This window comes from Hypomesus nipponensis, chromosome 13 (assembly GCF_054491055.1).
Source record: "Hypomesus nipponensis isolate SF chromosome 13, ASM5449105v1, whole genome shotgun sequence".
Lineage (NCBI taxonomy): Eukaryota > Metazoa > Chordata > Actinopteri > Osmeriformes > Osmeridae > Hypomesus > Hypomesus nipponensis.
Window position 1 is genome coordinate 9,322,247 of NC_140373.1, and position 26,204 is coordinate 9,348,450.

The 26,204-nt window shown below is 46.1% G+C and overlaps 5 protein-coding genes and 2 long non-coding RNA genes across 10 annotated transcripts; 2 read left to right on the forward strand and 5 right to left on the reverse strand.

The window, feature by feature from the left end:
• The first annotated feature begins 2,868 nt into the window (after positions 1-2,868).
• meiob (meiosis specific with OB-fold) lies at positions 2,869-7,167 on the forward strand. The gene is made up of 14 exons (XM_084670870.1): positions 2,869-3,114; positions 3,301-3,399; positions 3,597-3,654; positions 3,911-4,042; positions 4,221-4,293; positions 4,402-4,597; positions 4,906-5,006; positions 5,257-5,309; positions 5,396-5,491; positions 5,642-5,734; positions 5,984-6,128; positions 6,353-6,539; positions 6,633-6,719; positions 6,820-7,167. Exons 2-14 carry the CDS (start codon positions 3,328-3,330, stop codon positions 6,925-6,927), a joined length of 1,401 nt encoding a protein of 466 aa, XP_084526996.1. The 5' UTR covers positions 2,869-3,114; positions 3,301-3,327; the 3' UTR covers positions 6,928-7,167.
• Positions 7,168-7,266: 99 nt separating this feature from the next.
• Positions 7,267-10,915, forward strand: mlst8 (MTOR associated protein, LST8 homolog (S. cerevisiae)). Of its 3 annotated transcripts, none has more exons than XM_084670872.1 (9): positions 7,267-7,395; positions 7,762-7,913; positions 8,076-8,127; positions 8,201-8,363; positions 8,444-8,519; positions 9,035-9,187; positions 9,286-9,410; positions 9,603-9,766; positions 10,304-10,915. In XM_084670872.1, exons 2-9 carry the CDS (start codon positions 7,785-7,787, stop codon positions 10,420-10,422), a joined length of 981 nt encoding a protein of 326 aa, XP_084526998.1. In that variant the 5' UTR covers positions 7,267-7,395; positions 7,762-7,784; the 3' UTR covers positions 10,423-10,915. The 3 variants fall into 3 exon arrangements, with proteins under 3 accessions (XP_084526998.1, XP_084526997.1, XP_084526999.1); XM_084670871.1 differs by having other exon boundaries at positions 7,353-7,473; XM_084670873.1 differs by having other exon boundaries at positions 7,374-7,473; positions 7,776-7,913.
• Positions 10,916-12,743: 1,828 nt separating this feature from the next.
• On the reverse strand, positions 12,744-16,706 carry bricd5 (BRICHOS domain containing 5). Of its 2 annotated transcripts, none has more exons than XM_084669915.1 (6): positions 16,653-16,706; positions 16,175-16,306; positions 15,864-16,013; positions 15,432-15,539; positions 13,687-13,837; positions 12,744-12,838 (listed from the first exon to the last, which is right to left on the reverse strand). In XM_084669915.1, exons 1-6 carry the CDS (start codon positions 16,704-16,706, stop codon positions 12,744-12,746), a joined length of 690 nt encoding a protein of 229 aa, XP_084526041.1. The 2 variants fall into 2 exon arrangements, with proteins under 2 accessions (XP_084526041.1, XP_084526040.1); XM_084669914.1 differs by having other exon boundaries at positions 13,687-13,840.
• A 653-nt stretch (positions 16,707-17,359) lies between these two features.
• Positions 17,360-19,742, reverse strand: LOC146259903 (glycerol-3-phosphate phosphatase-like). The gene is made up of 2 exons (XM_084669912.1): positions 18,846-19,742; positions 17,360-18,720 (listed from the first exon to the last, which is right to left on the reverse strand). The coding sequence occupies exons 1-2, from the start codon at positions 19,438-19,440 to the stop codon at positions 18,395-18,397; spliced, it is 921 nt and encodes a 306-aa protein (XP_084526038.1). The 5' UTR covers positions 19,441-19,742; the 3' UTR covers positions 17,360-18,394.
• Positions 19,743-19,956: 214 nt separating this feature from the next.
• Positions 19,957-21,407, reverse strand: LOC146259904 (uncharacterized). Its single transcript, XR_014729504.1, has 2 exons — positions 21,231-21,407; positions 19,957-20,535 (listed from the first exon to the last, which is right to left on the reverse strand). It is a non-coding gene; the product is annotated as an uncharacterized LOC146259904 (long non-coding RNA).
• A 1,026-nt stretch (positions 21,408-22,433) lies between these two features.
• On the reverse strand, positions 22,434-24,033 carry LOC146259905 (glycerol-3-phosphate phosphatase-like). The gene is made up of 2 exons (XM_084669913.1): positions 23,153-24,033; positions 22,434-23,026 (listed from the first exon to the last, which is right to left on the reverse strand). The coding sequence occupies exons 1-2, from the start codon at positions 23,745-23,747 to the stop codon at positions 22,701-22,703; spliced, it is 921 nt and encodes a 306-aa protein (XP_084526039.1). The 5' UTR covers positions 23,748-24,033; the 3' UTR covers positions 22,434-22,700.
• Positions 24,034-24,214: 181 nt separating this feature from the next.
• Positions 24,215-26,124, reverse strand: LOC146259906 (uncharacterized). The gene is made up of 3 exons (XR_014729505.1): positions 26,109-26,124; positions 25,799-25,977; positions 24,215-24,601 (listed from the first exon to the last, which is right to left on the reverse strand). It is a non-coding gene; the product is annotated as an uncharacterized LOC146259906 (long non-coding RNA).
• Between the last annotated feature and the right edge of the window lie 80 nt (positions 26,125-26,204).

The window sequence follows — 26,204 nt, forward strand, 5'->3', positions numbered from 1 at the left end:
ACACACACACACACAGACATACAGACTCTCTGTCTCTCTCTCTCACATACACACACACACCACTAACAGTATTTTATGATGGACATTAAAGACAATACGCTCCTGTGTAACTCTCACAGGAACCCCCAGCTAAACATACCCCTGACGGACTGCGGGTTATCATTATGTAGGAAGGCCAAAGCTACATTGATGGGTGGATGTCAGACGTCATGCAGCAGCGTAATATCTCTGCCCTCTCTTACTGTGGCGCTCCTTTTCATCAGCAGGTTATTAGGATGCTTCACGGCCTCTTTCTGGAGTTCTACCAGCTTTCCTGGGCGTGATGGAAAACAGACTGAGGGCATTGTTCTGTCCGGGCTCAGCTGGACACACACCACACAGAAACACACACACACAGAAACACACACACACCACACAGAAACACACACACAGAAACACACACACAGAAACACACACACATGTATTCATGCATAACACAACAGGGTGGCAACATGATTACACAATGCACAAACTAGTTTGACGTCTTCCACTTGCTTTCCATATATACTGCGGTTGCTGTTTTCATGCTTAAATGTTGTCAAAGGTCCAAACAGTAAAGTATGTTAAAATGTATTTATCTGATTAAATAGAATGATTCTGATTGCTTCAATTTGATACCAGTAGCAACATGCAATGCTCGTATTCAATTACAATGCAGCATTGTAATTCTGGTCTCATTCCAAACAGTAGTCCTATTGTTATTGATGTGTGTGAGTGTGGTTGTACACGCATAGGCTATTTGTGTGTGTGTGTGTGAGTGTTTTTGTGTGTGAGTGTGTGCGTGAGTGTGTAAGGGTTCAAATTCTTTGTTCCACCTGTAACCTAGCACCTGAGAATGTAGCTCCTTTGCACAGTTCTTTGAATTGCAAATCACAATCATATTTGTTGCTGGCCTCCATTCAAATGAGAAAATAATCAACCTACTTTCTACTTGTTTCTATTGTCCTGTCATAACACAGGTATCACCCTACACCAAATACATGGTGTAACAACAACAAAAAAAGTGTGAATTCGCAATAGCTGTGACCGACGATGCACCAGAGGGTGGGGACATGTTTGTGGACAGACCAACCACCTGACACGCTTTGTCACACAGTACAGCAGCATGGAGGGAGATCTCTAACATGACCTGAACATAAACATGCATCACTATGTCCTGGTCAAGTGTTCTGATCTCTGTGGAGAAATCTGCCTTAGATGCCATAGGGAGATGTGTGAAATGGCTGTCCTTTGGGGAAAAGAGATGTGCAATGTGGTTGATTGATAGTTCAGAGGTCTCCAGACCACACAGGCCCTCCCTGCTGTGGACTCATGGGGGCCGACCTCAGGGCCACCCAATCACAGCACATTCCATCGGTGACCCTGTACGTTTTAATGTATGTCCCTGCTTGGGTCTTAGAGAGTCACGCGACGTAGAGTATAAACCATCCATGCAACCAAAACCAGACTTTGCTTGATTTATTTCATGTCATTTTCATGGTTTGTGATCAATGAAGGGTTCTGCAGTAACTAATGAATAACAAATTGGGTTTGGTTATAAGTAATGAAATTAGAATTTGTAATTTGTGTTTTGAATGTCTGGCCAAATGATAAATGGGTTTGTCCTACCAGGTCACATGTAAACACCATGACATTACATTAGAATGTAAAATACCCATGGATGTATTGACAAAGCATTAGATCTCGTATATAAAATAATCTTCTATTTGTCAATCATTGATACTGTACACATGTACCTTGAGCGTGTACCACACAGTTCACTTCAGTGCATGTGATTCATGCTGTTTAAAATACTACACAGATATTGTTGTCAAAAAGAAGCATAGCAAAGTCTACATTTCATTAAAAAGGCTTTAATTTAGTGGCATATCGTTCAGGGAATAAACAATGCTGAACATGTTTCTACCATACAATCTTCCTCAGAATGAAAAGGAGTTTCCTAAAATCAACAAAGCCAGGATTCTTACCCCATAACACAACCAGGGATTACCGTATCTATACAGAGCCTGACTGACAAAACCTGAATGAAGTTTTTGGTTACACCTTTTGATATGCATTCAGCTGTGTAACACACTGTATCACATGTCAACTCGGGCTTAAGGTATCAAAGCAGCTCAGGGCATCTGGCAGAGCGAGGGAGGAACCTGTCATATCTCCCCAAACACACCCACACACACACCTGTACACACACACACTTGCACACACACACACACACGCACACACATCCTACCTGACAGGTAGCAGGCAAGCTGGATCACTAGGCCTTAACCCTCGGATGGGACAATATCTTTGCCTGAGGCCCACTTCAGTTTCTCTGTGAGGGGAAACACTGAGAACATCATGGCTCCAGAACGGTTGGCCTTTGCCAGTTCCTACTACTTTGATGTTTGATGTTCTCAAACTAGAATGCAGGTGTAGTAGTCTAAGCCTTCCAATGTTAGTAAGTTAGATATATTGTTACCATTTGTCTTGTGTTTGTTCAGCTGCCTGTTGGCTTGCTGTACTGAGGTGATGAATGTATTACAATAAAGCATGGGTTACTCACTGTGTCTGAACTGGCTATAATGGGCAAGACCATGAACTCATGCTTTGACAGGTAAGACAGTACATAAGGTGAAATAGATGTCCATATGTTGGCCTGTTAATAGAAACAAAAATATAGAGCTAATTCTAATATGATAACACACCGGACCAAGTGAATTTGGTGGAGGGTTAATTAAGTAGGCAATATGTAACACAGAATTTGGAGGGTCATTTAGGTAGGCTATATGAAACAGACACATTTTCTCCTCGCTTCGCCTGTCAATCATGGACCGGGTCAAGAGGGACTCTCGGCGTGGATGCTCGAGCGGCTGGCGTTTGCCGCGAACATTCACGCTAGCTGCAATCTGAGCACCTGTTAGAGGCCGTCTGGTTTTATATAACCATTTGGTAATGAGAGTTAACTATTAGTCCACAAAGTTTTTATAAATGTTCTGTGACACTGCTAGCTAAAACCTACTCTAACTACAAAACCCGTTTATTTTACTATATTGTCAAGTCACTTCTTGTCACATCCTTGAACTTAAAGAACAGGTAACGCTAGGTTATTCTTTAACATCTTCCTTGCTGTAGCCTACTGAACTGTTGCTAGCTTGTTAGCTCTAGTTAATATACAGAAACGTCGCTTGGAGGCCAACAATTTTTTTTATTAAAACCTCAGCTGTGACTTAATATTGATACAACTGCAGTCATGTTTATATTCTGCCAATCCTAAAATAGGCCTAACAGGACATTGAAATCAACGAGATGTCTTACAACGCATTCTGCGCTCAAAGTTTTGTTGCCATTTCGGAGTTGCATCCAAACACTTTACATCCGGTGAGCCAAACACACTTCAGTTTAAAGTGTTTACCAGATTTTACGCAAGTAGAACCAAAATGAGAGCACATTGCAGCTCCAATTAGTACCATCAGTAAAAAGGCCATATGGCCGTGCTGTAAAGTTGTCAATCAATATTGAAATTGGTTCCTGTGATCTGAGCTTGATTTTAAAATAATTGTCTGCCTGTTTTTCAGAGAGTTGCTGGTGTAATTATTGGAAAAACTGACGTCAAAAGCTTCCCAGACAGAAAAAGTAGAGATGAAACATGTTCACGGATAACTAGAAATGATAGGCAATGTAGAAATGGATTACAAATGGATGACTCCACATCTCCACTCATCAGATTTATATGACAACAAAAAAGCTCCTAAAGAGTACCCTGATTATTATTTTCTTGACACACTTCTAAATGTTTTTTGACTTGCTGACTACCGCCCTCTGCTGATAACTTTGTGAACTACCCTAGTTCTCTGAATGAAAATGTAACGTTTCTATTTGTGTGCATGAGATATTGGCTTTGACAGATTCACGTTTGGCTTCACCGTCAAAGACTCTGTCGACTACTTCATCAATGTGACGTCATGGGGCGGCGAAGGCTACATCAACAATCTCTCTGGCAGCTTCAGTATTGGAGACTGTGGTCAGTATAACTATATGAAGGATGTTTCAACAAATCCAATTACATCTTTGAATAAAACATAAAAATACATATATCACATTACCCATGTCGCATCACATTACCCATTACCATACAGTACATGCATATACTGAATCCTGTACTGTACACAGCATAACATCATGTCTTCCATCCCAAACAGTCATCATTGAAAATCCTCTAGTTGCTACTAAAGATCCTGACAAAGAGGATAAATTCTGCCCTTCTACTCCAAGGTAAGGAGAGTACCTTGCCGTGAGACTCTCTTGCTCGAAACACCCCAAGCTTTAACGTCACACTGTGCCACCCCATGGGGGACATAACCACCTGACCTGTGTGGTCAGTTTCTACAGGCTGCTGGTGACGGAGGCTCACTCCCGGGTGTGTCTCTGTGCAGACACTGAGGCCGTAGAGCGGCTGCTGCCGCTGCTGCACCTGCCTGTGAAGGACCCCAGAGACTTCTACTCCCTGGGGGATATCGTGGCCAACGGACAGAGTCTGGACGGGAGCGTCATCAACATCCTGGCCGCCGTGAGATCCGTAAGGGCGGGTACCGTGGATACCGTGGTTACAGTGGTTACCGTGGTTGGGTAACCGCGGGCCGTCTCCTTGACAGGAGAATGTGAGGGTGTAGGGGTCCTAATTTTATTAGTATTTTTATCCAAAGCGATAGAACCAATGTAGAACCAGCACATCTACCCTTGGACCAGGGATAATTGCTGGAGTTCCATGTGATATGTGGACCTTCTCACTCACACAAGCACATTGTTGGCAGTGTATCGCTAATACTACAGGAAGGACCTACAGGAGAGGGAATAGTACTTTTGCGCTCTCTCTCACCCTTCCAGATTGGAGAGCCAAAGTTTTTCACCACGTCAGACGGTCGCAAGGGCCAGAGGCTGGAGGTGAAGCTGTTTGACGACTGCGTCCCCTCCTTCTCCTTGGTCTGGTGAGACTGGTGGATCTCTTTATTATTACACATAATAAGTACAATGCTGAATGTAAGCAGAATGAACGATCTCTGGTGGCACATGTCTTAGAAGTAGCCACGTTATTTCACATTATTAAAATAGTTGCCTGGAGCTGGAACCCAGGTGTATTTAATGTTCGGCCTGTTCTTACATGTCTGTTCTTCTGCCTGATCTTAATTTGAATTGTTTCCTTCTGCGCGTCCCACTTCCCCCCCCCCCCTCACACAGCTGGGATAGGGAGGCCATACAGCTGGTCCAGAGCTTGCTGCCCAGAGAGACAGGTAGAAACTAGTGACCCTATACTCTGAGACTTTAAACGGGAAAATCCCCAAACGTAACATCACTGACTGCCTCTCCCTCTCTGAAGTGCTCTTCGTCTCAGACGCACGCGTCGGTTTCGACAGCTTCCGGAACTGCATGGCAGCCACGGTCAACTCCAAAACCATCGTCACCGTCAACCCTGGTGAGGATCAGGGACCAGGCCATCTGAGGTTAACACATGCAGGCGGTCAGCCAGGGCAGCCTGGGCAGCCTGGGAAGCCTGGGCAGCCTGGGCAGCCTGAGTTCCTGTTATGGACGCTAACAGCCTGTCCACTTTGCTGTGTTCCGCCAGACACTAAGGAGGCCAGCCTGCTGTTCAGCTATGCTAAGGAGCTCTCTGACTCTGGGGCTCTGGAGGAAGACGACAGGCCAGGAGATGTTCTTGGTGGGTCTCAGGGAAGACTAACTGACAGTGTAATGGATTCATGGCTCGTTCATCACTGGCATAGCTTTAAATGTCAGTAGCTGCCTTCTGCCATAGATTAGCAGCAGTGTGCTTGCACAATAAGAGGGCCTAGCTCAAGAAATGGCCTCCTGCCCAAAGGGCCAGTCAAGCCTCATTCAATTATTTAACCCTAAATATATGACATGTTGTTTGATCTTGGAATGTGTGAATTTGTGGCCCTCTGTCCAGTGGAGTCCATCAGTGACGTATACACAGTCATTGAGCTGAAGCTGAGAGCCCAGGAGAACCCAGAGGGCTTCTGTGGGATCACCTACAGCTTCATCTCCAAGCTGGACCTGGACTCCTCTGTGTCCAGGGTCATCAGGAGCAGGTGGTGGGTATCTCAGGGCAACAGTGACACAGCCAGACAGAACAAGTATCTGTCTGTAACATTTCACATTCCAGATCTGAAATGGTGAATCACAGATGTGAACTGGACACCCTGCCAAGGGTTTCTGCAAATCGCATGGTGATAAAACTATAGATATCTGCGCTTGTATGTGTATACATCTGTGTTTATATGTGTGTGTGTGTGTGTTTGTGTGCGGATGACATCAGTTCCAAGTGCAGGTACCAGGTCAGTGAGGACCTGCAGAGCTGCAATAACCCATCCTGTCCAGCAGGGGGCCAACCGCTGAGCATCACCACAGGGTTTGACTTACTGGTTGATGTGACTGACCACACTGGAACCCTGCAGTCCTGCTACCTCAACAGCACCGCTGCAGAGAAGACCCTGGGCTGCACCGTGAGTCAGGGTCATGGTCAATATGGAGGACACAGAAGGACTGTGTTCACTCGCAGACAGACTGGCATGTCTTTTGTTTATGTCCGGTTTCAGCCTGAGGAGTTTGCCAGTTTAACTGATGACGAGCGAACGGCCTTGAAGTGGAGGTTCCTCTTGGAGAGATGCAAGATCTACCTGAAGGTGGAGAACAGTTGATCGGCTCAAATATTGCAATTGATACATGTATTTTTTTTACTTTCAAAGACTCGATGTAGATAACATTAAAAATATGTTCTTCCAGATCCTCCCATCTCCTAAGTCCAGGAATGGCGTGAGAGGGAGTGTGCTGGCCTGTTCTCTGGCTGACCCTGGGGAGGTCAAGCAGAGCCTGGCTGCAGGCCTGAAGTAACTGTTACCAGCCCCAGTCTGTGTCTGTTCCAGTCTGGTCTAGTTGTGTTGTGTGTGTTGGGTCTATAGATTGATGGCTTGTATCTCAGGGACTAATTGTTACTCATAAAGGACAGTACACATATTTGAAATGCTGTTTTGTGAAGACTTGCTGAAAATATCTGCATTTATAATTTTCTGTATTTTCATTTCTGTTCATATTATTTTATGCATGTAATGTATGCATGTATTATAAAGTACTATGTTATGTATGTAATGTAAAATATTCAGTTTTTATTAAAATATTTATTTCATGTATTTTTCAAACAAGTGTCTATTAATTTTTAACAGAAGGAAGTCTCAATGCCATCCGATCAACTTACACTACACTGAATTCACTAACGGTGTGGAGTAGGAACCATAACTGCAATTCTTGTCGCAGGGAGGAACAGTTAAGACAGCGCACGACTGTATTAACAATCAACACAAGGTTGGCTGATACGTTTTCTCATGTCAGACTTTCTCCATTATCTACTTTTACAACGTGATTTAACACTGCATATTGGAGGTGAGATAATCAGACATTAAATGCTTATGTTGTGAGCTTTGTACTCGTGCAATGCACTGCTCGCTTGCAAAAAATTGCTCTAGCTAACTAGCTAGTCCGTTATGTCTGTCTTGTTGGTATGTTATTGACACGTACATTTGTAAATGCTTCTTTCCTGCCAATTTGTCAATCATAATCGTTAGCTGCCTGTCTGCATATTAGATTTTTAGATCATGTTTTTCTGGTATGTTTGTGTTCCCACAGTGTGGACAATACGATGTCATTAGTGTGTGTTGTTTTGAAGTATAGGTTTGCATTGACAGCAGTCAAGCATGAATGTGAACCAGGGTACGGTGGGCAGCGATCCAGTCATCCTTGCTACGGCGGGATATGACCACACAGTTCGGTTCTGGCAGGCCCACAGTGGTATCTGCACCCGCACCGTGCAGCACCAGGACTCCGTATCCTTTAGTACTTGAGTGTTACTTGATTATTTTGAATGCAGTCATAGGCTACTATTGACTGTGACAGATCCTTTCACATTACGTCATTGATTACAGTAACATCATAGATGCCATAGCTGCATACCTGTGTGACAACGGCTTCTCTTAACAAATCTCCAGCAAGTAAATTCCCTTGAAGTTACCCCTGACCGCAGTATGATTGCCGCTGCAGGTTTGTTACAAACAGCTAATATCCCCTTATCATCATCGTCATTACAACGGTCCTCAACAGTGTTCTGTTGCAGGTTATCAGCACATCCGCATGTACGACCTGAACTCCAACAACCCTAACCCTGTCATAAACTACGACGGCGTCAGCAAGAACATCACGTCAGTCGGCTTCCACGAAGATGGCCGATGGATGTACACTGGAGGGGAGGACTGCATGGCGCGCATCTGGGACCTCAGGTACGTGTGTGTGTGTGTGTGTGTGTGAAGACTTCTTTGAATGGTCCTCCTCCCCAGCTGACCCCTGTGCTGCCTCCCAGGTCAAGGAACCTCCAGTGCCAGAGGATCTTCCAAGTCAACGCTCCCATCAACTGTGTGTGTCTGCACCCTAACCAGGTATGCAGTGCCTTGTCTCCACGCTCGGAGGAGGACTGGTGTCGGGTCAAATGATCTCTTAGGCACTGGAAAAAGAACCATTTAAGATGCAGGAAACACTGTGAAAAAGTGACAAGGTATAAGTCCTTCACCTCTAGAGGGAGCTATAGCTCTCTGAATGAGCAAACCTAGAAGATGTGTATCGGTTTAAACTCACTCTCCAAGTATGTAAACAGGCCACCCGCATCAACAAACAGATAGCTTTTCGTTGGTGTAGCTGGTAGTGGCCACGCTTGACCCCAGTGAGGGGCGAACATGGGCCAATATACCTCTGATGGAGCAACACCACATCGGTTCCAGATGCATCACCAGCATTTCCTCCCAGAGTCCTAAAATGACCCTGTCAGTCATTGACTTTAGGCGATCTTTCTAAGATGGCGTAAGATACCGGTCCCTGTGAACCTAAGATGACCCTAGTGAGTAAACGCAAGTCTACGTCCTGTTCTCCAGCTGAGGTGTTTCTCTGTGTTTTCCAGGCAGAGCTGATTGTGGGCGACCAGAGTGGAGTGATCCACATCTGGGACCTGAAGACGGACCACAATGAGCAGCTGATCCCAGAGCCTGAAGTCTCCATCAACTCCGTCCACATCGACCCTGACGCCAGCTACATGGCAGCTGTCAACAGCTCGGTCAGTACCGTGTGTGTGAGAGGGTTGGGGGGGGGGGGGTGTAGTGGAACAGGTGCATGTGTTTACACCAACGCCTGCCACTCTCTCTCTCACCCCAGGGAAACTGTTACGTGTGGAACCTGGCCGGGGGGATGGGCGACGAGGTGACGCAGCTCATCCCCAAGACGAAGATCCCAGCACACAAACGCTACTCCCTGCGCTGCAAGTTCAGCCCAGACTCCACGTGAGTTCACCTCCGAGCCTCGAGCGCCGTGCAGACATTAAGCCGGCGGCTCACATCCTTTAGCGCAACGCCAGAGCACAGACGGCACAGCCGTAACCGTGGGCCCCCGTGTAAAACCCTCGCAGGCACCGACTTGTGGGCCGTAGTAGCTGGTGTTGAGGGTATTGACTGGTGTCACGTCTCCCCCTCCAGCCTGCTGGCCACCTGCTCTGCCGACCAGACGTGTAAGATCTGGAGGACGTCCAACTTCTCCCTGATGACGGAGCTGAGCATCAAGAGCAACAACCCCGGGGAGACCTCTAGAGGCTGGATGTGGGACTGCGCCTTCTCTGGGGACTCCCAGTACATCGTTACTGGTCAGTGCTGGCTTGACCCTGGCTCGTGTGTTTACACAACACCTCTGGATTAGGCCCCCATAGAGCTCCCTGCAGACATGTCAACAGTGGGTCAAGTGGGTTAGGTGTCATCCTTTGGTTCGGTTTTGGTGGAGACTTGGCGGCGTGTTTGTTGACGTGGGGATGTGTAAATATCTACAATATACACAGTGTCTTGTTATAGTGTCCTCTCTGTTACCTCGGACACTTCTCAATTTGTAACAAAAGAAAGAGGGACTCTTCACCCACATTCTCTCCCTCTCTCCTCCCCTCTCTCTCTCTCTCTCTCTCTCTCTCTCTCTCTCTCTCCCTCTCTCCCCCTCTCTCTCTCTCTCTCCCCCTCCCTCTCTCTCTCTCCCTCCCCCCCCCCCCTCTCTCTCTCTCTCTCCCTCTCTCTCTCTCTCTCCCCCTCTCTCTCTCTCTCTCTCTCCCCCTCCCTCTCTCTCTCCCTCTCCCCCCTCTCTCTCTCTCTCTCTCCTCTCTCTCTCTCTCTCTCTCTCTCTCTCTCGCCCCCCCCAGCCTCGTCTGACAATCTGGCCCGCCTGTGGTGTGTGGAGACGGGGGAAATCAAGAGGGAGTATAGCGGACACCAGAAGGCCGTGGTCTGTCTGGCCTTCAACGACAGTGTCCTGGGCTGAGGAGGGCGAGGAGGGAACCTCTGGAGGAGCCGGGGGGGGGGGCTGGAACGGTCGCCTGGCCACACTGCCACACCGTCTACCCTGAATAGACTTGTTTGGAAGGTTATTATAACCCAGACCCATGTCAGTCTGTGTGAGTCTCACAGCTATCACCTGCATAAAGCTATTGAAGTCACTGATCATGTTTTATCATAAAAGTGGGCTAAGAAGGTTTTATTCATATTTATCCTGAGGACCAGATTTCACCAGGCTGAGGACATGCCTGTGTTTATCGTTGTTTGTTAAATCTAATAGTTAGTTTCACTCATGCTTCAACACCTTAAGGTTGAATGTTTTTTTACAAATATTTAACTATTCCGTTAGTGTAAGATATGTCAAGATCAGGAAAACAACAGTTTTAGAGTTTGATTTTACAGTATTCCCACCAAGATCTTATCTTTGTGTAATATATTATATCCCCCTTTAAAATTGCTTATTATGGCTGATACTTTCACTCACTGACTTTGTGCCTCCTTTGAAATCTAATTTCTGACTGGAAAACATTAAAGTATGACCCCTGGTCACCCCTGTCCACGTTAGAGATATGACATATGGAAAGCAATTGTACACAACAGTCCTTTATTGGAGAGACCAGACGCTCCACAGAGAGCTTATATAAAATGACTCGTCAGTTGTGGGTTACAGGAAATGGAGCGGGCTAAAAGGCGGAACCTTTTAGAAAACCTAATCTCCTAACGCTGCCACAGAGGAAGGTATTAACTTGAAGGAGGTGATGACAGGGCTCTGCTGATAACATGACAGGTTGCTTCCTTTTCTCCTCTCCAGGTCTCTGTCTTTCACTCTCTCCCTCTTTCTCAGAACAAAGGAAGGACTAGAGACTAGAGGTGGTGGATTCAAACCAACTGGCTGGTTACATGACAGGCAGTAGGGTAGGAGAGGGGGCTGGCTGGCTGGTTATATGACAGGCAGTAGGGTAGGAGAGGGGGCTGGCTGGCTGGTTATATGACAGGCAGTAGGGTAGGAGAGGGGGCTGGCTGGCTGGTTATATGACAGGCAGTAGGGTAGGAGAGGGGGCTGGCTGGCTGGTTATTTGACAAGCAATAGGGTAGGAAAGGGGGCTGGCTGGCTGGTTATATGACAGGCAGTAGGGTAGATGAGGGGGCTGGCTGGCTGGTTACATGACAGGCAGTAGGGTAGGAGAGGGGGCTGGCTGGCTGGTTATTTGACAGGCAGTAGGGTAGATGAGGGGTCTGGCTGGCTGGTTATATGACAGGCAGTAGGGTAGGAGAGGGGGCTGGCTGGCTGGTTACATGACAGGCAGTAGGGTAGGAGAGGGGGCTGGCTGGCTGGTTATATGACAGGCAGTAGGGTAGGAGAGGGGGCTGGCTGGCTGGTTATATGACAGGCAGTAGGGTAGGAGAGGGGGCTGGCTGGCTGGTTATATGACAGGCAGTAGGGTAGGAGAGGGGGCTGGCTGGCTGGTTATTTGACAAGCAATAGGGTAGGAAAGGGGGCTGGCTGGCTGGTTATATGACAGGCAGTAGGGTAGATGAGGGGGCTGGCTGGCTGGTTACATGACAGGCAGTAGGGTAGGAGAGGGGGCTGGCTGGCTGGTTATTTGACAGGCAGTAGGGTAGATGAGGGGTCTGGCTGGCTGGTTATATGACAGGCAGTAGGGTAGGAGAGGGGGCTGGCTGGCTGGTTACATGACAGGCAGTAGGGTAGGAGAGGGGGCTGGCTGGCTGGTTACGTGACAGGCAGTAGTGTATGAGAGGGGGCTGGCTGGCTGGTTATTTGACAGGCAGTAGGGTAGATGAGGGGTCTGACTGGCTGGTTATATGACAGGCAGTAGGGTAGGAGAGGGGGCTGGCTGGCTGGTTACATGACAGGCAGTAGGGTAGGAGAGGGGGCTGGCTGGCTGGTTATTTGACAGTCAGGGTAGGAGAGGGGGCTGGCTGGCTGGTTATTTGACAGTCACTAGGGTAGGAGAGGGGGCTGGCTGGTTATTTCACAGGTAGTAGGGTAGGAGAGGGGGCTGGCTGGCTGGTTATATGACAGGCAGTAGGGTAGGAGAGGGGGCTGGCTGGCTGGTTATATGACAGGTAGTAGGGAAGGCAATACTGAGGAAGACGTGCTGGCAGGCTGGTTATGTGGCAGGCAGTAGGAAAGTGCAGGCAGACTGGTTCTCGCTCTTCTGAGAGTTTTTTTTTAAAGCTGGCACTTGGGCTTAGCAGGGATGAGAGGGAGGTTATTGTTCCCTGATATTAACTGGTATGGAATGTTGCTCCTGGTGAGGAGAGGAGCGTGGGGGAGGGGGGGGGTCACTCTGGCAGGTAGTAGAAACACACAGAGACACAGATGTTGCTAGGGAAACATATGTCAATACAGAAGTAAACCAGTCTCTGTTTTGCTGGGCCTGCAGAGAGAGAGAGAGACAAAGGAGAGACAATCACTAAGTTGGTGTTTTAGTAGTTAAGACACCCATCCACACACAAATGCCCCTCCAAATTGTTGAAATGATGCGCTGTGTTACTTGCTCTCTGTGAATACTTCACAGCACCGGCGGTGTTACACCGCTTGACTTTCTCTTCAGAAGTCTGTCCCTGATGGGTGTTCCATCTACAGTCATGGCCATAAGTTTTGGCAATGCCAAATGTTGTGTTTTGCAAAGTTTGCTGGTTCAGTATTGAGGAAAATGGTTTCACGTGTTCTATATAATACTGGAATCACAATAAGGCACATTTCATATTTTGGGAGCTTTTTGGGGGCAAACATTTTCCAATATATGCAAGCAGTCCCCTCTTTTACAGGACTCAATCTGCACTTAAAATCCCATCAGAATGATAGTGATTTCACCTGGCTAGAACTAGTTCAGATTTCCCCCTGTGCTGATGATATGACTTACTGAAATTATGTTAGCAGTCATTTTATGCCAAGGCCCAGCAAGCTTTGCAAACACAAAATGTATGTCGCTCCCAATATTTTTGGCCACAGCTGTACTTAGTGTAGTAGTAGACTGTACAGATAGTTACTGAGGTTGCATATCAGAAGGGCTCAGCCTAAAGGTTCTAGTTGTTGTTTACCGCAACTGAAAGGCCAGTCATTGTAATGTTACTGCCAAAAGGGATTGCCAAAAGCTTTACTCAGGGGTCAGGCTGCCCACTTCCTGTCAACACGTGAGTCTAGGTCAAATCTAAAAGGGTTGTTTTCCATCTGGTACAAGTGGACCTGAGAGCAGGGTGTCCTGGTGGCGTGTGGTCTCACCATCAGCTCTACGGGTCCAGTGGATGGCGCTGTTCTGACACAGGGCCTGGAAGGGCTGCTCCAGGGAGGATGGGTCCACCTGCCGGCCCCCCAGCACCCCCAGGAACTCAGTCTGCCTCTGGGTCTGGTTCCCCGACAACAGCAGGTGACTCTCCTGTAACACATCACTGCTGTAGTGCTCTCTTAATGGAGAGAGACTGTGGTCTGGGGAAAGGAAATATCCCTCTTTCATTGGATACCCGGGGTCATTAGCCTAGCTGTCGAACAACCCTCATTTCAGTGAGCATGGGAACACAGTGTCACACATAACTAAATGAAAGTGATGTCATGTTCAACCCGTGCAATGACAAAAACCTTTTGTAATCGTCAGAAGATCAAAAGGGCCCAGATATGATTATTCAAATGAGTATAAAAGAGGTTTGAGATGAGAGTCATTGGCTTGAAACTGGAGCAGTCGTGACTGTGCGGCGCTATGGCATCTCTCTTTCTCGCTCTCTCTCTCTCATTTAGCACAAAGCCTGTTAGTAATTGCAGCGTTTACACTGCAGATGGGGCGGATAGGGGAGCACTTTCAGAGTGGTTCTGCCCGACCGGGCCCTCTAACAACCTGCCGTTGAACTGCATTCTGAAGAGCTTTGTGTTGAAGGACAGAGATTAAGGCCACCAGAAGGGCCATCTGTTCAAAGCTTGGATCTAGATGAGGTGGAAATGTATCAAAGCAATCAAGGTTTTAATGACCAGCATCAGCAAATGGCCAGGACACACAGGAAGGTGGCTCTATGAGACTTGACACTCTGAGAGAAAGTCCTCACGCACAAAAACACTTCACAAGCAAATTCTTTACTCCCCATAGTCCTGCACAAGAAAACGATGAAACACAGAAACCTCACGTCACTGTCACTTGACACACAGCCATCTATGTAACTGAAGTCCACACATAATCACGAGCTGGGTGAAGTCAGACAACGGCATGTTTAACTTGGGTACTCTACTACAGAGAACATGAGGTCATGGAGATCACAATAATGAACATTGATTGATATTCCAGCTTGAGAGAGCCACTCAATGAGCTGAACATGGCTGCATCTGATATGGGTTTCCAATATCCTCATGAGCCTTGCTCTGCTGAAACCAGTCTTTACAATGACTTCAGATCCATCTATATTCATTAGTGGAGCATAGAGGGCCTCCCCACATCCTAGACTGTGAGGGAGACGAGCTCTCCTTTTCTTACCCAGCAAAGCTCAACTTTAAAACCCTGAAAGCCCCCACACAGACTGATAGACAGAGTGCCCATTGTGCCTCTGGGCCTGGCTCTTGTCACCCTCCCCCCTCCCCCCCCCCCCCATCCCGTAAGGAGATCCAGGAGAGGGAGAGAGTTAGGCTTGGAAGACTGGGAGGGATCAGATGTGCTGAGGAATTCAGTCATGGAGGAGAGGGACTCTACGCTCACTTGGTTCATTTTCTCAACGTCTTCATTTCTCTCTCACTCTTGCTCACTCTCTCGATTCTTGGCTGGGGAGAAGGTTAAGCACCAGTCATGGTAACTACCTTTGCCAGTTCACACATTAGCAAGAGGATGACTGAACAGTGATGCAAAGGGCAGACTTTGAGAGGAGTCTGGCAACCAGGTGTGCAGGGGTGGCAAGATGTTCTAATTCAGTCAAGGCCAGAACAAAACAGATTCAAAACAAATAAGCATACGTTTCCAAAAGTGTTGATGCCAAGTGAGAAACTTGCTCTACCTTCTTTGTTGAGTCCAGGAGGAGAGAATTCATGTTTTCATAATCTGACTTCTCCATGTTGCGGAGGAAGCATGTCTCCTGGTTATCAGGCTTGTAGCAGACCACACCCTGGGAAAAAACACAACAAAAAACAACTGGAGATCAAACATGGAAACAGAATGATCCTAGAATAGCTCTGAAGCACTGCTCTGCTTTCACGTCAGTTCACACTGTGTTAAGTCAACCAAACACTGTTTGTGGCACTGAGTTGTAAGTATGAATGATGGAATTCAGTGAATGAACCAGGCTGGATCCGTTTTGTTCATCAACCATTTCAAAGACAAGACTATATTGTCCAATGCAGAAAAGAGAGAGAGAGAACGAGACCATCGCAATGATAAATACTAAAAAATAGATAGCCTGCTAATGCTAACACAGTCACAGTGCACTCACCTGTTTGATGTCAAAGAGCACGGTGGAGGTGTGGTTGTTCTGTGATCTCACAGAGATTGTCACCAGGTCGTTTTGTCGGTCCACCAGAGCTGATTGGTTGACCAGAGAACCATTCAGATCTGGTGCTGTGATCCTGACGACCTGGAGAGACTAGAACAAGGGGAACATGAACACACTCTACAGCACGTGTGAGCTGTGTGGATGTTACCTACGGAAGTTATGTGTGTGTGTGTGTTACTTGTGAACTGGTACAGGTGTGTGAGTTGTGGGTGTTAGCTATGTTCATGTACAGGTGCGTTAATTTTGTCTACCTGTGTGTGCTGCTGTGACAGCCCTAAGTGTCCCGTCAGACTCAGGGTTATGAGCACCAGCAGTAGAGTGGCCGACACGATGGCCCAGAATGCTTTGTGGGGGAACTGGGGTGACATTGTTGGTGATCCATCCTGACAGAGACAACACACATCATGATAGTTCATATCTACATGCTATGGCTTGAATCATCTTGCTAAAGAACATCCTCAAAGTTTCCCTTCACTGGTTTAACAGTACACACAAGGTAGGACTGGTATTTCTACTGGTATTTGTGGTCTTTATTTATTTATATTTGTATTATACTTATTGCTCAGCTCCAACATGATCAGGCTGAAGGTTTTAACTCACCTAGGAGCCAAAACAAGACTACACCAAAGCAAAACGTATTTTCTTGAGAAAAGGCTGACGTTCATTTAGGAGGTCTTGCAACATCATTTCGATCGGCTACAGAAGCCGAGTTGAGTGGGGAGGTCTTACCGTGCATGATGAGTCCTCCAAAGCGGTTTGTGAACGTTCCCAGCACCTGACCATCCTGTGTCGCGTGGCTCTGCTCCTCTGTCTGTGCCCGTCTCTCAGCTAGCTGCATGAGGCTGTGGACATGACCAGCACTCTGACTCACATGGATGCTCCGACACACACCTGGCACTCTGCTCACTCACGCTTTCTCCACCCTTTCCTTCCCCCCCCCTCCTTCCCTGTCCCTACCGCCCACCCCCCCGTGTCCGTCTGGCCATGCCCTTTTTGCCTCCCCCCTCATAAATCCAGGTGGGCCACTCTGCAGCTCACCTGGCCAACTTTTCTCTCCCTCTCTCTGTTTCTCTCCCTCCCCCCTCCCCCCCCCCCCCCCCCTCCATCACACAGACACACACGTGACGACTGAAAACTTATTGGCTGACTGGACCTGCCCAGACAATGGACAAAAGGCTAAGGAAGGAGAGACATGTTCAGCCCTGTGGAGAGACTCTGTCATCTCCGTGGAGAGGTGATACAAGGCCTGGCCACTGCCATGCTCCGCTGCTGACAGACCAAGGTGACTATAAGACCTGCTGCGGTCATGCAGGAGACTGCGTCACATGCTGGAGTGAGGGGAGCTCGCGGGCTCGAGGACCAACTGTACGTTTAAGAACGTTCATATGAAACACAGAAATCAGCTTATGAGATCATTTAGTAATGACAGGGCAAGCTTTGATTTTGTAAAAGTATATTTTAATTGATTTGTTCAGTGTTTTCTGTTCACTTCAGTCAAGGTAAATAAATACTGTTGTCTGCGCCAAGGAAAACTGGATGGCAAGTTGACAATTAAATGCTGGATAAACGTTAAGATATGGATGGATTATACTTTGTGTGTTAAATAAACTGGCATTACAGTACAATATTAAGTAGTCATTGCAACTGACATGAATATTGTTGTGCATAACTATGACCTGCTATTAACTGCTGTTTTAACATTATGTTACAGTACACTTGATGAATACAGTACATAATGAAAACGGTTAGACTGAAAACAAAGATACAGACACTTGGTTTACTTCATTACAGCAGTTATTCCTGATGAAGTATTGTTGAAGACTTCTTAAAACACAACGTATATAGACATTCTTTTAACTGAGAATATATACATAACTGTAAGAATACTACTCATTTGGAAAATCTAAAACACTCAACTGGCACGCATTGCCCTGCCCACCCCCATGGCAACGCTGCATCAGAGGGACCATTGCACCACAGGATGTATGTAGTTTGGCGATAACTAAAATAACTTTAAACAACAATAAATTACATTAGTGATTAGTTTGATTGATGCAGTATGTTAATAATATAGCTGACATTTGACTGTGTTCCATCCTAAACTGTTTGACAATTTAAAGCTTCGAATAGGGTCTTGAAATAGTTCTACACCTACAGTCTTGCACCAGTAACACACAGAGCCTCAAATGTTGATTCACAGATATAATCATAGATATATATAGTGAAGCCACACATTAGGCTAAAGGTCAACATATGAGGCTCGGTCCACACTGGTCAATCCAGAGGTCGTCCCGTGTGACCAAACTGAGGCGTGGCTGAAAGGTGGAGAAGGCAGGCGCCAGGACACTGGAGGGAGATGCAAGGAGAGTGGAAGAGAATGGGGCTAGCTTCATTGTCCTTGTCTCCATACAGGTGGGAGGTTCTTCCTGTGCCACACTCAGGTCCTTAGCTTCCTGCCGTGAGTCAGCGCTCTATCCCTGCAGAGCTGGGAGGAGCTCGGCAATGCTGTTTACATAGTAGTCAGGCACCATGCCCTGCCTCTCCTGGCTTCCGCTCTCCAGGTGGGCCTGGGCATCGGCCACGGTACTGACACCCGTCAGGGTGAGCAGGGTCTTCATGCCACAGTTGGAGCCCAGCTGGATGTCCGTGTCCAGCCGGTCCCCCACCATCAGACAGCGGTCCCGACCCGGGCTAAACTGCTGGGCCACGCAGTCGAACATGAAGTGATTGGGTTTCCCCACAACTTGGGCCTGGCGCTGGGCAGCTGTTTCTACTGCCTTCAGGAGACAGCCGGTTGCTGGAGGGGAGGAAAGGTGAAATGATCATCTGTGGTTTACTCACATAATGATTCTCTGAGTCATATTTCCACAGCACACTGACATATGCAATAGGAACATGAGGTCCTGACAGAAGCCCCCCTACCTGGCACAAGCTTCCCACCCTCCAAGGGCAGCCTGGTATCCATGTTGGTTCCTACCAGTAGACAGGCAGGGTTGCTGAGATACTGCATGGCCCTGTTTAGCTTTGTATAGCTAAAGTGCTCGTCAAAGCCCACCACCACTGCTTTCACATCAGGATCTAGGGGAACGTTGGCCCAGTCCAGATCGTTTCCAGATATTGGGTCGGGCCCCACGCCGGTCTGACTGATCCCGACCATCTCCAGTTCGTGTTTCATGGCATTGCTACCTATAAGGTACACTTTTCCATCGAGCTTGCAGATGTTTTTTAGGTACATTGCCAAGCAGTACGAAGTCCCAAAGACTACATCCTCGGTCACGTTGAATCCCATCAGTATCAATTTATCTGCGCACATCTTTCTAGTTTTGGTGCTGTTGTTGGTAACGAAATATACACCTTTTCCATTTTTCTTGAGTAGATTAATTACGTCCGGTGCACCTGGAACAACTTCTTTTCCTCGCCAGATGACACCGTCACAGTCAAAGACTACGTTATCCACGCTGTCTAGAAGTTGTTTGATCAGTGGACCGCTAAGATGAGAGCATTTAGACACAGCCATAGAAAAAGCTACTATTATTAGCAACTACTTAGCTGTCAGATACTGTCCAAAAATGAGCTGGTACTACACTTGTTAGCGTTAGCTAAAGTACCTACGATGTTAAAGTCTGTCTTGTAGTTGATACTCTGCAGCATTGATGACTAGTCTTGTCAAATATGTCAGTGATTAAAACATGATTATTGTTAGTGCCGTATAGGTGTGCAAGACTGAGAGCTGACTCTAGCACTAACTGCTTATATTCTAATCACTGAACTTGAACTGAACACTGGATCTTGTCACCGTGTGTCACACTTGTTGTCAACAAGCAGACATACTTCCGCACCGGCTTAAAGAAACAGGGACATTTTCACTCTGTCGGGTTCATATCTAAGTTGGTCATAGGCTGAAATACTGCTTATTCTTAGGACCTGAAGGCCATTTTAGGAACTTATTTTCCATTGTTTAATTCAACAAAGGAGGCTTTTCCGTTGTATTTCACCAAAAACAGGGAATACAAAAAAAACGCCAAACATTCAATAAATATAATAGTTTTTATTCACCCACCCCATGTCTCAATATCGATATTTTATAAAATACAAAACAATACTAACAATCGTCCTGTGAAAGTCTCAGGTGTTTCTTAACTGTTTTTCTTTAGAGTGGGACGGAAAGGAGAGAGTATTTCCCATAAGTTCCTGACGACCCCCCTGCTGTAGTAGAGCAGACCTACCGGGATCTCTCAAGATACACAGGTAGAAGAAGATGGATTTGACAACCAGGAAGACATAGGGTGCAGCCAGGCTGGTCAGAGTGGTACCCATGTCCCTGCAGTAGCCAAACACCTCATAACTGAACTCAGTATATGCAGCCCCTTCCAGCAACAGGTGAAGGTAGATAAACATGTTGTTCCTTTGGGAGATTAAACAAAAATCAATCCATGTCCTAAAATGAATTGACCAATGTTAGGGTGAAGTCCTGATTCAGGATGACACAATCTATTCTCCTCCCTGACAAACAACAGTGAGCTGTGGCTGTGACCCACCGCTGATGAAACAGCCTGTGTAAAGTCCTTTGAAACAAACTCCGGAGCCATTTTGGTGTTCAAGGTGATAACACCTGAAAAGCAAAAAGGAGAAGCATAATCTGCAATCAGTCTATCGGTCTTGGTATCCTTCAGCGTTATTACAGCGTCACACTGTGTCAGTTCTGAGAAGTGCAGAAGTACATTAAGCAATCATTTTATCCGAATCACTGAGTTGAGTATTAAGCCAAAGTGAGGTTGTTGCTGACCACAATATTTGCAAACCAGGGCAATGCACGCCAACACCACCACAACGTAGATAGCATACATCGTTCAAAAAAATCCATCGGTCAACCTTTAAACACCAGTGGAGAAAAGACCGGCGTGTCACCAGCTCACGTTAACTAGTTAATTGTCAACAAACAACTGCACGTTAGTACTAGCTGGCACTAACAATGATACAATCGAATATAATTACTGTAGTGTAATTCAACTCCCACCATACAATACATTGGCAGAGATAGCAATATATTAAAATCTGCAATCTAGTAAATCTACCTGGCAGCGCTAGGTGTGTCCACTATGGCTAGTAACAATCATAAAAGCTAATTATGCTAGTTAGGGAATGATTTCACTGTACACGCGACTCTATATTTAACTATTGGCAGCGATTAAGCTGGCAAAGTTCTGATGTTTCTCACCCCAATAGTTGCGCTTGCCTCTGACCTTTCTTGCAGGTTTAATATTCATATCATTATTTAGTGTGTATATTGAAAATATAGCTCCCTACCTACAACTGTACAGTCCCCTTCTGGTTTCCACATTCTGTTCTGGAACTAACTATGTTCTGGAAGCATTGATTTGCTTTACTTCCTTAGCATGTTGCTAACTAACCATAGCAGGCAGTCGATAAGGATTTGAATGCTAATGCTACTAGCGGGAAGTGGAAGTACAGCATGCAAGGACCAATTGTACGCTTAAGAACGCTCATGAAACACAGAAATCAACTCATGAGATCATTTAGTAACTACAGGGCAAGCTTTGACTTAGTAAAAGAATATTTTTAATTAATTTGTTCAGTGTTTTCTGTTAACTTCAGTCAAGGTAAATACTGTTGTCTACGCCAAAGGAAACTGTGGATGGCAAATTGACAATGACATGCTGGATAGACATTAAATTATGGATCATGGATTATACTTTGTGTGTTAAATAAACTGTTATTACAGTACAATATTAAGTAGTCATTGCAACTGACATGAATATTGTTGTGCATAACTATGACCCGCAATTAACTGCTGTTTTAACATTGTTAGAGTTCACTTGTATATAGACTTATACGGTTAGACTGTAAACAAAAGATACAGACACTTGGTTTTCTTCATTATAGCAAACAGTTATTCCTGATGAAATATTGTTGAAGAGCTCTTCAAACATTTAATTCAAACAATTTCCATAGACATTCTTTAAACTGAGAATATATAGTAGGAGTAGGCTACCACTCATTTGGAAAATCTAAAACTGGCACGCGTCGTCCCTGCCCACCCCCATGGCAACGTTGCGTCAGAGGGACCATTGCACCACAGGATGTATGTTCTGCACAATCCACTTTTACACAACTTCTCTGTCTAATCTCGGTTTACACTTTAACAACAATGATTCTTCAAAAATATAGTTTGGACATTGTTGATTTGTACACAGTTATCTATTCATAGCTAAAATAACTTTAAACAACAATAAATTACATTACTGATTAGTTTGATTGATGCAGTATGTTATTAATGTAACTGTCATTTGAGTGCGTACCATCCTAAACAGTTTGACAATTTGAAGCCTTGAATAGGGTGTTGATTCACAGATTATATATATATATATATATATATATATATATATATATATATATATATATATATATATATATATATATATATATATATATATATATATATATATATATATATATATATATATATATATATATATATATATATATATATATATATATATATATATATGAAGCCACACATTAGGATAAAGGTCAACATATGAGGCTCGGTCCACACTGGTCAATCCAGAGGTCGTCCCGTGTGACCAAACTGAGGCGTGGCTGAAAGGTGGAGAAGGCAGGCGCCAGGACACTGGAGGGAGATGCAAGGAGAGTGGAAGAGAATGGGGCTAGCTTCATTGTCCTTGTCTCCATACAGGTGGGAGGTTCTTCCTGTGCCACACTCAGGTCCTTAGCTTCCTGCCGTGAGTCAGCGCTCTATCCCTGCAGAGCTGGGAGGAGCTCGGCAATGCTGTTTACATAGTAGTCAGGCACCATGCCCTGCCTCTCCTGGCTGCCGCTCTCCAGGTGGGCCTGGGCATCGGCCACGGTGCTGACCCCCGTCAGGGTGAGCAGGGTCTTCATGCCACAGTTGGAGCCCAGCTGGATGTCCGTGTCCAGCCGGTCCCCCACCATCAGACAGCGGTCCTGATCCAGGCTAAATTGCTGGGCCACACAGTCGAACATGAAGTGATTGGGTTTCCCCACGGTTTGGGCCTGGCGCTGGGCAGCTGTTTCTACTGCCTTCAGGATACAGCCGGTTCCTGGAGGGGAGGAAAGGGTGAAATGATCATCTGTGGTTTACTCACATAATGATTCTGTAACTCATATTTTCACAGCACACTGACATAAGCGATGGGAACATGAAATCCTGACAGAAGCCCTCCTACCTGGCACAGCCTTCCCACCCTCCAAGGGCAGCCTGGTATCCCTGTTGGTTCCTACCAGTAGACAGGCAGGGTTGCTGAGATACTGCATGGCCCTGTTTAGCTTTGTATAGCTGAAGTGCTCGTCAAAGCCCACCACCACTGCTTTCACATCAGGATCTAGGGGAACGTTGGCCCAATCTAGATTGTTTCCAGAGATTGGGTCGGGCCCCACGCCGGTCTGACTGATCCCGACCTTCTCCAGCTCGTGTTTCATGGCATTGCTACCAACAAGGTACACTTTTCCTTCGAGTTTGCAGACGGTTTTTAGGTACATTGCCGAGCAGTATGCAGTCCCGAAGACTTCATCCTCGGTCACGTTGAATCCCATCAATGTCAATTTATCTGCGTACATCTTTCTAGTTTTGGTGCTGTTGTTGGTGACGAAATATACCGCTTTTCCATTTTCCTTGAGTAGATTAATTACGTCCGGTGCACCTGGAACAACCTGGTTTCCTCGCCAGATAACACCGTCACAGTCAAAGAGTACGTTATCCACGGCGTCTAGCAGTTGTTTGATCAGTGGACCGCTTAGGCGAGAGCATTTAGACACAGCCATTGAAAAAGCTACGCGTATTAGCTATACTTGGCTGTCAGTGTCCAAAAATAGGCTGGGCTATACACTTGTTAGCGTTAGCATAAACTACCCACAATGTTAAAATCGGTCGATACTCACAACAATTAGAATAACATCGATCGTCTCTGCAGCACTGATGATTAGTCGTGTCAAATATGTAATTGATTAAAGCATGATTATAATTAGTGCCGTATAGGTGTGCCAGACGAGTGCTGACCTTAGCACTGACTGTTTCTGATCACTCGGAACATGGCACCAGGCAGAGACATTCTTCCGCACCGGCTTAAGGGACGTTTTCACTCTTCCGGGTTCATCTATGTTGATCCTATGTTCATTCGTAGGTTAGTTTTACTGAAATACGGTTTATTTTTAGGAGACTTTTCCATTTTCTTTCAACAAAAACAGGGCATACAAGAACGCCACACATTCAATAAATTAAAAACGTTTTTATTTACCCACCCCATGCCTCAATACCTATAGATATCTTATAAAATAGAAAACAATTCTTACATCTAGCAATCGTCCTATGAGTCTCAGGTGTTTCTTTATTGTTTTTCTTTTGAGTGGGATGGAAAGGAGAGAGTATCTCCCATAGGTTCTTGATGACCCCCCTGCTGTAGAAGGACCTTGTGGAGTGTTCCGGTGGGGGGCCACAGAGGTGGTTAACATGGCCCTTCACTTCACCCTACAGCACCTGGAATCCCCAGTATCACATGACAGGATCCTGTTTGTGGACTTCAGCTCTGCCTTCAACACCATCATCCCCACCCTGCTTCAGGACAAAGTTCTCCCAGCTGAACGTGCCTGACTCCACCTGCAGGTGGATCACAGACTTCCTGTATGACAGGAAGCAGTGCGTTAAGATGGGAACACAAGTCTCTGACTCCCGGTCCATCAGCACTGGATCTCCTGAGGGCTGTGTACTATCCCCTCTGCTCTTCTCCCTGTACACCAACAGCTGAACCTCCAGTCATCCATCCGTCAAACTCTTGAAGTTTGCGGACGACACCAACCTCATTAGGCTCATCTCTGGTAGGGACGAGTCTGACTATAGGTGGGAAGCTAACAAACTGGTGACCTGGTGTAGTCAGAACAACTTAGAGTTCAATGCTTTTAAGACAGTGGAGATGGTTGTGTACTTCAGACATAATACAGCCCCACTCACCCCCATCACCCTGTGCGACTCCCCAGTAAACACTGTGGAGTCCTTCCGCTTCCTGGGCACTATCCTCTCCCAGGACCCCAAGTGGGGACTGAACATCAGCTCCCTCACCAAGAAAGCACAACAGAGGATGTACTTCCTACGGCAGCTGAAGAAATTCAACCTGCCAAAGACAATGATGGTGCACTTCTACAGCCATCATTGAGTCCATCCTCACTTCCTCCATCACCACCTGGTACGCTGCTGCCACTGCCAAGGACAAGAGCAGACTGCAGCGTATCATCCGCACTGCTGAGAAGATGATTGGCTGCAATCTGCCTACCCTCGAGGACCTGCACACCTCAAGGACCCTGAGGCGAGTGAGGAAGATTGTGGCTGACTCCTCCCACCCTGGACACACTCTCTTTCAGCCACTCCCCTCCAGCAGAAGGTTGCGGTCCATCAGGACCAAAACCTCACGCCACAAAAACAGTTTCTTCCCATCCGCTGCTGGCCTCTTCAACAAGGCCAAGGACTCACACAGACCTTAACACTTTATCTGCACTGTGTCACTTTGCCATATTTGCACTATGTTCCATATTTGTGTGCCATTTTTGAATTCTGTATTCATATATGTATATTTATATGTATATTATAGCTATTTTATACTTTATTTTTTATTTTACATACCTTTCCCCTTAGTATTTGTTGAAATTAGTTAGTTAGACTTTGTACCTTTAGTATAGTTGGACTTGTTTAAACTTACACCAGTTATTTAAGATATATTCCTATATGTTGAACATATGCACCTTCCTGCCAAAATAAATTCCTTGTCTGTGCAAATTTTCATGGCGATTAAAACCCTTTCTGATTCTGATTTATGTTGACCTACCGGGATCTCTCTGGATACACAGGTAGAAGAACATGGATTTAACAACCAGGAAGACATAGGGTGCAGTCAGGCTGGTCAGAGTGGTACCCATGTCCCTGCAGTAGCCAAACACCTCATAACTGAACTCAGTATATGCAGCCCCTTCCAGCAACAGGTGAAGGTAGATAAACATGTTGTTCCTTTGGGAGGTTAAACAAAAATCTATGTCCTAAAATAAATTGACCAATGTTAGGGTAAAGTCCTGATTCAGGATGACACAATCTATTCTCCTCCCTGACAAACAGTGATTTGGAGACTTAGCCAGACCCACCGCTGATGAAACAGCCTATGTAACGTCCTTTGAACTTTTCATTTGTAGGTTAGTATTACTGAAATACTGCTTACTCCTAGGACCGGTAGGTCATTT